The 10614-nt window shown below is 50.4% G+C and overlaps 2 protein-coding genes across 4 annotated transcripts in view; one reads left to right on the forward strand and one right to left on the reverse strand.

Moving 5' to 3' along the window:
- The window catches only part of CSF1R (colony stimulating factor 1 receptor), a 30898-nt gene extending 26070 nt beyond the window's left edge, over positions 1-4828 (forward strand). The window contains exons 15-21 of the mRNA XM_003782045.3: positions 977-1068; positions 1172-1269; positions 2229-2351; positions 2427-2538; positions 3153-3252; positions 3681-3789; positions 3886-4828. Of these exons, the coding sequence (XP_003782093.1) occupies positions 977-1068; positions 1172-1269; positions 2229-2351; positions 2427-2538; positions 3153-3252; positions 3681-3789; positions 3886-4014 (763 nt within the window). The 3' untranslated portion in view covers positions 4015-4828. The remainder of the gene's footprint in view (positions 1-976; positions 1069-1171; positions 1270-2228; positions 2352-2426; positions 2539-3152; positions 3253-3680; positions 3790-3885) is intronic.
- Positions 4829-4976: 148 nt separating this feature from the next.
- Positions 4977-10614, reverse strand: part of HMGXB3 (HMG-box containing 3) — a 72949-nt gene continuing 67311 nt past the window's right edge. For 2 of the 3 annotated variants that reach the window (XM_023515520.1, XM_023515518.1), the window contains 4 exons: positions 10089-10222; positions 9252-9368; positions 7453-7662; positions 4990-6376 (listed from right to left, as the gene is read on the reverse strand). In XM_023515520.1, the coding sequence (XP_023371288.1) occupies positions 5912-6376; positions 7453-7662; positions 9252-9368; positions 10089-10222 (926 nt within the window). In that variant the 3' untranslated portion in view covers positions 4990-5911. Of the gene's footprint in view, positions 6377-7452; positions 7663-9251; positions 9369-10088; positions 10223-10614 lie in introns of all 3 variants that reach the window. The other variant, XM_003782043.3, reaches the window with a different exon arrangement.

The following is a 10614-nucleotide window of genomic DNA, read 5'->3' on the forward strand; positions in this document are numbered from 1 at the left end:
AAAAAAAAAAAAACAGAAATGCACCATCTCAGGCCCACCAACCTGCTTATTCAGAATCTGCACTTTAAAATAAATCACAGTTTGAGAAATTTAGCAAGTCTAGGATGCACCTCTCTAGACTATGGACTGCAACCCATGCTGTTTGTTAGAATCACCAGGAGAGATTTCAGACTATGAATGTCTGGGTTTTGCTCCTATTGTTTCTGAAGCAATTGGTCTGAGGTTAAAAGCTCCCCAGGTGGTTTTATTTTTTTACTGAGACAGAGTCTCACTCTGTTGCCCTGGGTAGAGTGCTATGGCATCCAAAGCTAGCAGCACCCTCAAACTCGAACTCGAGTGACTCTCTTGCCTCAGCCTTCCAAGTAGCTGGGACGAGAGGTGCTCACCACAAGCCCCGGCTAGTTTTTCTATTTTTAGTACAGACAGGGTCTCACTCTGACTCAGTTTGATCTCAAACTCCTGAGCTCAGGCCATCCATTGGCCTTGGCCTCCCAGAGTGCTAAGTTTATAGGCGTGGGCTACTGAGTCCGACTCTCCCAGGTAGTTTTAATGTGAAGCCAGGGGTGAGAGCCACTATGCAGAGAGGGGAGGGTTCAAAGAAGGGGCCCTAAAGTACGCTCAAATTCCAGCAGACTTGTTACAGAAAAGAGGGCTCCAATTGCCCCGTGGCCCTTAAGGGTAGAGCGAGGACCAAGAGGAAAATCCCAGTGACAGTGAAGCACTTTCTCTGCCTTTCTAAAAGGCGGAGCTGCCCAAAGATGTAACAGGTCGTAAACTCCCTTACCAAGCAGAGATCAGTGCTCACTCAGAATGTGGCAGGGGGGTTCATATGAGAAAGGGGTGCTCTAGTGGACCTTGAGGTCCCTATCCTTCCCTGCTGAGTGGCTGCAAGAGTTCATGAGGTGGCCAAGGCCTGAAGTGGGCAATGCAGTGATGGGACTGACTACCCCTTACCAACCCTCTCTCCTGTGTGTAGGGACAGTGGCTTCTCCAGCCAGGGTGTGGACACCTATGTGGAGATGAGGCCTGTCTCCACTTCCTCTTCAAACAATTCCTTCTCTGAGCAAGGTGAGGAGGTCCCACAACCACAAGAAAGGAGATGGCTGTGGGGGGCTGGGGCCAGGGAGGAACAGGGGCATGGCAGGCTGCCTGACACTTCTCCCTATCCTAGACGTGGACAAGGAGGACGGCCGGCCACTGGGGCTCCAAGACCTGCTCCGCTTCTCCAGCCAAGTTGCCCAGGGCATGGCCTTCCTTGCTTCTAAGAACGTGAGTCACAGCCATTCCCAGCCTATGGCTGCCCAGGTCCCTGTCAGGGAAGCTTGAACCCGCACAAGGCTGGATGAGTGAGAGGAAATGGGAGCATGAGGGGACAGGGGAGGAGAGAGTTCAAGATAGCAGGAGGGCAGCAGCCTTGAAGGGCTTCGGGGTGAGTGGGAGAAAGCTGTGTGTTCAGGGTGGCACTCCCGCCTCTGGGTATCTCCCCAACCCTGGGTGCCTGGGTCGCTGGTGTACTGAAGGCTGGGAAGGAACCAGCTCCAAGACAGGCCTTATTCATTCTTTTTACTCAACAGTGTGACAGAGATGTCAGTTGTCCCCTCTCATGAAGCACACTGGTGGGGATGACAGAACTTTCCTCATAGAGTTGTGGGGGATATCAGACGCTATGAAACACACTCCTCCTAGGAACACGTGTCCAGGGAATGGAGCTCTGGCCATCATCCCTAGAACTGACTTTGGAGTCAACCACTTGATCACTGGCTCTGTCACTTGACTTAGAGCAAACATTTAAATTCCCTGAGACTCAGTTTCCACACCTATGGTTTTTCTGGGGAAAACCACAGAATTGGGGGTAAAATAGTGTTATAACATGTGCAAATGCTTTGGAAGCACAGGGCACAGTAAGACCCCAGAGGTAGCAGCTACTGTTATCACAGGTCAGAGACTGCTCACAGCCCGGGGCTCACTACCTGGGGACCTGAGCAGACTGCTTAGAGAAAGGCTGGAAGGGTCGTGGCAACACAGGGTGATGGGGCTTTCTAAGCATTGGCCTGCCAGACCACACAAGATTGTCCTAGACCCTGTGCCCTGGTAGAAGTGTGGACAGGGACTCATAGTAAAGGACCAACATTGATGTCCACTCCTAAAGCCTCCTGGGGCCCTCCCTGCTCCTCCTCACCTTGGGCTCAGGTAGAGGGGCCACCCCTAACTACAGAGCTTTCCTGCAGTGCATCCACCGGGATGTGGCTGCCCGCAATGTGCTGTTGACCAATGGACATGTGGCCAAAATTGGGGACTTTGGGCTGGCTAGGGACATCATGAATGACTCCAACTACATTGTCAAGGGCAATGTGAGTACTGAGGGCTGGGCCAGGCTGGGGAGGGGCAGAGTCAGGGCCCAAAGTGACTGAGGACTTCTGTGCCAGGCCCGCCTGCCTGTGAAGTGGATGGCCCCAGAGAGCATCTTTGACTGTGTCTACACAGTGCAGAGCGACGTCTGGTCCTACGGCATCCTCCTCTGGGAGATCTTCTCACTTGGTGAGACACTGGGCCCAGTCCAGGGCTAACTCCTCTTAACCTACTGGTATCTTGTACCTTACAGAGGAATCTGGTCAAGGGTACTCTGTGCCCAGGACAGAGGAAAGAGTGGTGGTAATGAAGAGATGGGCAAGGGTTCTCAAAACTCAGCACTGCAGCTCTCCTTGGCATGCATTCCTCTCTGGGCCCTTCCCTCATTCATCTGTTTGTGCAGTTGCTGCTACCCAAAACCCTGTTACCCTTCTTTGTCCGAAAACTACAGACCCTTAAAGTTACAGCTTGAGTTATCTACTAGCTCCCATTTCTTGAGAGATTCCCATTCCACAGAGATTGGTGCTAAGGCCTTAAACCTCAGGAGGTACAAACTCAGTGTCCCCACTCTATTGACATAAGTGAAGCATTGATCTGCCTGATTCCAAAGCCTGTGATGTAATTCTTGGTAAGGAGGGATAGGGTATGTTAAAGCCTGGCACATAGCTAGCAGGAGTTGCTGTTCCAGTGTCACAGCCCAGGTGGGATGCTGCGCACTCAGCCTGAGATGCGTGGGAGTGTGGGAAGAGGGAGGGGAAGACAAGCAGTAAGTGTGGCTTCTTACATGATCTTGACCTTTGCAGGGCTGAACCCCTACCCTGGCATCTTGGTGAATAGCAAGTTCTATAAACTGGTAAAGGATGGATACCAAATGGCCCAGCCTGCGTTTGCCCCAAAGAACATGTAAGCAAAAGGGTCCCAAGGAGGAAAGAGGATGCCCTAGACTTTGGCTGTCCAATTATCTCAGGGCCAGGTTTTATCTCCCTCCATAGTGGACTCTACAACAAGCCCCTTTCATAGAGTTCAGGGTTTTCACTGGTTTCCCAGGTAGCATTATGTTCTGATAAGGTTGCTTTTAACTGGGGCTGGTCCTAGACTCAGACTTTTAATGTAGATTGTTATTGTAGTGACCTTGAGGATACCAAACGGCCTCATCTGTCAAATGGGATTGGTGAAAATACTCTTCTCCAAAGGTTGTATTAAATGACAATACCAAGTTTTACACTAATTTCACTTTTGACCTCTATGCTGAGTAGGTCTTTCTTGTATGAAGGGTAAATGGTCCCTAGGCCCTAGGTAGCCATAATGGGCAACCTCTGTGTTGTCTCCAGATACAGCATCATGCAAGCCTGCTGGGCCCTGGAGCCCACCCAGAGACCCACCTTCCAGCAGATCTGCTCCCTCCTTCAAGAGCAGGCCCAAGCAGACAGGAGAGAACGGGTGAGTGGGGCGAGGCTCAGGGTGGGTGGCCAATAAGCAGGCTGAGCTGGGCCTGGTGGGTCAGGACTGATGGTCCCTTGTCTCTCTAACCCTCAGGACTATGCTAATCTGCCGAGCAGCAGCAGCGAGCCGGAAGAAGAGAGCTCAAGTGAGCATCTGGCCTGCTGTGAGCAAGGGGACATTGCCCAGCCCTTGCTGCAGCCCAACAACTACCAGTTCTGCTAAGGAGGCAATAGCAGGGAGCACAATTCTCTGCTTCTCTAAGCTTCAACTCCTTCACGGATGGGGCAACACGAGGAGAACACACAAACTTTGTTTTGCCCTCGGTCATTTCACTCAACAGCTCGGCCCAACTCTGAAGCTTGGGAGAGTGAGAGATCCAGGAAGGTCAAAGAGGACCCCACTCCCCAAGCCTGGGCCATCACTGCCAGTCAGGAGCAAGGGGCTGAGCCCTGTCCTCTTTCAAACCCCAACTGTCCTCATGGTGTTAGCACTATGTTTGCTATGCCAACTGGTAGAACCCCCAGCTCACCCTCTTCACCTTTTTCTCACTTCCAAGAACTCCCTTCCCTAATCCCTTTGTCTCTTGATGGAAATGGACTGATTTTATGCCTTTGAAATTTCCAGGAGCTTCCCTGATGTTGAGAATATAACATTCCTTGGGGCTAGACAGAGGCAAAGGAGGATCCCCTCTCTAAGAAGAGCAGCGGGAGTGGACAGGTGCTCACAGACACTCAGCTCAGGCCCTTGGAGCAGGATGGCTCCTTTGTAACAATCTAACAGGACCTCCTAGTCTGCCCTATAGCCTTTTTCACTCCACAGCCCCACCTTACCCAGGATCTGGTACTGAGCCAAGTGGCAGCTAAATGTTAGGGGTGTTCCACCCAGTCGCTTGTCATTCTGGGCTGAAAAGCAGAGGACCTTGGCATGTGGCTGGCCACATCAAGCAAGAAGCAAGCATACCCCAAGCTGACTCATCGTAACTAACAGTCACACTGTGGGATGTCCCTCTACACATTAAACTAACTGCATTAACTCAGCCAGCCTCTGGTCCTTTGTGCCACGCGACTATCTGCAAATTCCCTATGACTTCCTTGCATCTCTCATCAATGTGGTAACAAGCTAAATGCCTCCGGAACTCAACCACCTTGTGTCCCACACAATGAGCATGGAATTGACTCTTGTTTCACCAAAACCAGATAATTTAATAAACTTTGTTCTTGTTGGGGGAAGAGGAAGGAGAAAAAAGCCACCTACTCCACTCCTCTCAATAAATTAAGTAACACACGGCCAATCCCAGGCCCTAAGCAAACCCTGGGCACTTGAGCCAGTCCTGCTGTTTCCTTATGGCCCAGTCTGCTTCCCCTTCACAGAAGGGAGTTTTTCCTACTGCTGCCAGATTATGTCATGACCACGGGCCCCCTCTGTGGAGAGGGTCCCAGGGCCGAGAAAGGGTGTTGGGTGAAGCAGCAGTGGCCAGGGAAAGGAGGAAGGGGATTCTCTTCCTCAAAGCTCAGGGCAGGGAGGACAGTCCTGGAAGAGAGCTGTGGCTGACTGTTCCTCCCTCCTCAACTTCCCCAGATAAGGGTACAGGAAGAGCAGAGAGAAAGGCATCCCTCCTTTGGGGAGAATCAAGAGCCCAAAGATACCCCTAGAACTAATGAGGCCAATAAGGCCCCTGTCAAAGGCAACAGGCTAAGGAATTCATGAGGCTGTGGGGCTGAAACCAGGGTTCCTTGGGGTGGAAGACGTTAGCTGCCTTCCTTCCCCATACCAGGGCTTCTGCCTTAGCCTACCCTGACCTCCACCCGGACCTGCAGCAGGCCCCAGAGAAGCTGCCGCCTTCCCTTAGCCTCTCATCCCTCTTGGAATATACCATGTTCCTCAAGTGCTCTCTCAGGGCCAGGAAGTGGTTTCCTGGTATTTTTCCTGACCCCTGGAGGGTTGAGAACCAAGGACTCTGGGCCCCACCATGCTCAGGAAATGGAAGCTCTTTGGTTAGTCCCAGCAGTCAGAGGCCCCACAGGTGACCGCTTCTGCAGGTCCCTGGATAGCTGTGCCTCAGGCAAGGGCCTTACTATGGCTTGAGAGAGACAGTGTAGTCCCTGTACAATAGCCTGGCTTATTCTGTCACCACAGCCACCTCTTCTTCCTCACCCTCCTCCTCTGTCTCTGTCTTGATCTGAGCAACCCCAAGGCGGTAGAGGTTATCACGAATGACCACCTCACCAGGCTGGCAGCTCTGCACAATGTCGTGGATTTGCCGGTTGACAATCTCACGGCTGGTGAGGAAGTCCATGAGGCGGTTGTAGAGGTAATAGTGGGTAGCATTGTCAAAGGCAATGGGTCGCTGGCGGACATTGTTTGATTTGCTGTCCACAATGGAGGCCAGGATGGCTGTGTAGGGTGCCAATTCAGGGCACAGGGCCAGAGAGTGGTGCCCAGCACTGGGGTCACCAGGACTGGGCTCTCCTGCATGGACAATACGCCTTGTGGCAGTCTTGGTGACGGGGTGCTGGACAGAGTGCTCGGCTTCTGTCATGTCCACGGCATAATGCTGGTCTAAGAGCTCTGGGCAGGACACACTCTAGAAGAGAGAGGGAAAGCCATTTTGACAGAAGGGAATGACTAAGGTAGAACCTGTGAGATAGTTAAGAACAAAGGCTGCAGGCTCAGCCAGCCCTGTTTAAATCACATACTGTTTTCTCCTGGGCCAGGCCCCTCCTCCTGTGCCTCTACAAGAACAAGAAGAGTGGCCACCTCCAGGAGCAAGTAATCTAATTACTCGAGCTGGTGTTATTGCACCTAGTCAATTCAGGCTGGGGGCTGCAGTTCTGGCTTTGGCTGAGGTTATAACAGACATCTTTTTGGAGTCTCCAGCACCAGCTCACAGCAACCCAGGGAGTGATTACAATAATGTCCCCTCCAAGGCAACACCAGAGGCCTTCACCACCCACAGTACATCTTAGCCAGGCATTCACCTTCCTTCTTGTTCTTCCCTTCTTCCTAATTATCAGTCCTAACATCTCTTCCAATGAAGGCCAAAGGCTGGCCTCAGAGGGTATGTGCCTCTGGTAAGAAATACAGCCTGGTACAATCTATCAAGACAGAGTCAAAGGTGCTATGTGACTCTAATCTGCTCTGTGACTCTGGACAAATCCATTTTTTCCTCTGTGCCTTAGTTTCTTCTTTTAGTAAAAGGAGAGGGTTGGATAAGTCAGTATTTCTAAACCACTGTGCCTCTAGACTACAAGAGGCATAGTGTGCAGTATATTCCTACCAAATCTAAATTAGATTTAGATTTAAGATTTTTGGGGTACTGTGTACCCCAAAGCTGGCTAGAACCCTTAATATGTCAGCTTGTACAATGACTCTCAAAGGTAGCAATTTTCTAGGCTTATCTGGAAGGCAACCTCTTTAAACACAGATACCTATGCCTAGAATACCTTGGGCACATTATGTGGCATGCTGTAGCTTCACAAATGCATACATGTGGGTTGGTCACTAAATATTTATGGAGTAAATGTTGGTTTCAAAGAATTAAGACATAATGTTGGTGGAGAAAAAAAGGATGCTAGATCTAGGAGGGCCCCCTGAAGCAGCAGAGGAGTGAGAAATGGTCAACTTGAGTAATTTATTCCAGTCCTTCAAAAGACAACTCACCACAGGCGGCTCCATGGGGCTAGAGAAACAGCCCTGATTCCTCCCCCACATCTGGTTGGTCAGCTCTGGGTAGCAGAGGTCAGCACACAGGGCCACTGGAGTGGCCATATCTACCACATAGACAGGTGGCCAATGGCGGGAAGAGGCAAGTAGATCCACATGGTCTCGGGCACTCTCACCCCGCACAAGGTACTTGGAACCACAGACCACCTGGGAGATGAAAGGCCAGCGCAAGGTTAAGCAGCCAATCTGAAGACAGACTGTATGTAGTCCTCACTTCTTCCCAGGAAGATGAACAATCAGGTTCATGACTGAAGCCCTGGCCATCTGCCACAGCCCATGATATTCCACTCCCTCCTACTTCTGTCCCTCAGTGAAACTGCTATCTCATCCTTACCCTCCTGAGAAAAGAGCTGGGAGCATTCTATCTTCAACTTAGACTGAAAGGCACTCAGAACATCTCCTCTAAACCCCACTCCCTCCACATCACCCTACCAAGCATCATCTACTAGTTCCTAAGGCTACATGGTACCAGCAGCTAACAGCTGGTTAAAAATGGATAATCTTGGGCCTCAACCCAACTGATACCCAAGCAATTAGGGTATCTGGGGATGAAGTTTAATCATCTGTATTTCATGCAAGCTTCTTACCAGACCCTGGTGTGCTTGCTTCCTAGATGGGAACTCCAGATGTAGCTTAGTAACCAACTCCACTGACAACGCTCACAAGCACCCTTCCACTGCTAGACAGGTCTGGGTACAATAAAGAATTCTGCCTTCACACTTGTTTAGCTGTCACTGCCAAGTGATGCCACTCCTAGCACAGCCTCAACACCTACAGGTTTCTGCAGTGTCAGTGGGTTCTCCTTATGACCCCAGGGATATGTTCAAAATCCTCTAAGCAGGCTTTAATCTGCCCAGGGTAGAGGCATCGAGCACCTCCCTTAGATATAGCTTTTGTTATAGCTCATAACCCGATTCTCTTTGTACAAGCAGCTCACCCTGCTGACTCACACACCTCAGCAAACTGAAAGCTCTGTTTAGCCTAAGCCATTCTGTACTTTAGTGGGATTTCTGCCCTGGGCCCATTCTCTCACCTGGTACACAACCTAACCCAGTGCCACACTGTCCACACACTTCCACAGTCATGTGAAGTGATCTTCCTAAAACCAAAATCAGGTCTTGTTACTATATCCATTCAAAACCATCCAAAAGGTCCCTCATCATTCTAAGAAAAAAATCCAAACTGTTACTTTGGTCTAGAAAATTCTATACTATCAGGCCTCTGGGAAACCTGCCAACCTCTTTACCTCCTGGCTCACTATGCTTCCCCACTCCAGGCCCTGGTGATCCTCCTGCTGGAACACTCCTTCCCCATGGCTGCTCCCTATCCTTAGGCCTCAGCCTTCTCTGGCTACCTCCTAGACAGCAGGTTCCTCTCTGTTACTTTCTATCTCACGGCCTCATCTGCTTCCTTCAGAGCTATCATTACAAGCTTTGGTGACTTTACTTCCCCACTAAACTATGAGTAATAACTAGGGAAGAATGACATCTTTGTTGCTCACCCTTACACTTTTAACAGCTGATGCAGGGCCTAGTACCTGGTAGGGTGCTTAATAAGACTCAGGCTGCCCTCCCTAGCCCAAGGAGTGGCACCTGACCCATGGGTGGCTACTCCATAGGCTACCCAGCAACCTAAGTCTTAACACCCAAAGAATGAGCTGGATCAATCAGATTCTGTGTGGGGACAGTCTGACATTAGCAAATTCACTGCCAAGACCTCCCTTGTTATCTTTTTACCTGATGAGGGCACACCTTGTAGATTTTACCACCTGTGAAATGAGGCGGGGGCTGTCTAGCTCTGGCTCCATTCTGTATGGACTCGTAGAGGGACAATAAGGAGAAGCAGAGCTGGTCCTGGAGTGGAAGGACAAGATAAAAAACATCGGGTGAATGCTAAGCAACGGGCCTGGTGTACAGCACCAAATGCTCACTTCAATATACCCAAAAGAATAAACTTCCAGGGCCACAGTGGGCCTTGGAGCCTCACCAGCCCAACCTCCTCTAGGTGCAGGTGAGCAACCAGAGGAAGGATCAGGTCACAGACAAAGCCAGCCAGACTGACGAAGCTGACAAACTCTGCGGCCCAAGTCCTTTTAACTCTTTATACAGCAGAGAAATTTTCGAAGAGGAAGATCTGAATCTAAGTTTGAAGAAAGCACATTTTCAACAGTACGGAACTATGAGTGGAAGTAAATAGTGTATGACTAAAGCACATGTACACATACACACTCTGAATGTTAACAGCGGCCATTTCTAAGAGTTTGGAGAGGTGAGAACCAGACACTGTGTGAAGAGCACTCCTTAAAAGTGGTTGTTATTTCCAGTTTACAAATTAGTAAAATGAAGCTCAAAGTAAGGTAGTTCATCCAAAGTCACACATAGTGATAGTGCCTAGCCCAAGCTCCACAGAGGAGGTGACTGGATGCCAGGCCCCACATGGATGCCAGGTTCTGGCTGCTGACCACCTCCTAGCCCTGACTGCCAGCACCCTCTGGCAGATGCCCAGTCACAATTATTCATATCTCTGCCCAGAAAAGTAGACCAACTGGCTTATTTCCAATTGCCCACACTTACCTTGGAGTCTTCTGCCCCAAAGGGGATGCCACACTGCTTCAGCAGGTGCCGCAGCCCCTCCTCACTGTAGGAGCCAATCTCCTCAAGTTTACAGGTGCCCTCCTGGAGCAGCCTCACCAAGGCACTGCCATTGCCTGCAAAATACACAGTGCTGATGGGAGGGTGCTGCGGGCAGCCAGCAAAGGCCTTGGTAGGCCCTGGCACATGAGGATGAGAACAGAGGCAGGCTGCACTGAGCCCTCCCCTGGGTGCTGGCAGCAGGGGACTCCATGCAGGTCTATGATTTCTGCTTCTATATGGTCTCTCTGAACTCACCTTCTGTCATGGAGCATCTCAGTGAGATACCCTGCAGACAGCCACCACAAAGAACTTTAAAATGTGTCAACTTTTAATCTAAATTATTCTAAGATTTTCTAGAAGGTCTCAGATGTTTACTTCAACTGTAGCAGTAAGTGGACCAAAAGACCTCATTTTAAAAATGCTCTCTATATGGCGGCACCTATGGCTCAGGGAGTAAGGGTGCTAG

The sequence above is a fragment of the Otolemur garnettii genome, unplaced genomic scaffold, assembly GCF_000181295.1.
Source record: "Otolemur garnettii isolate 467f Iridium unplaced genomic scaffold, OtoGar3 scaffold00003, whole genome shotgun sequence".
Lineage (NCBI taxonomy): Eukaryota > Metazoa > Chordata > Mammalia > Primates > Galagidae > Otolemur > Otolemur garnettii.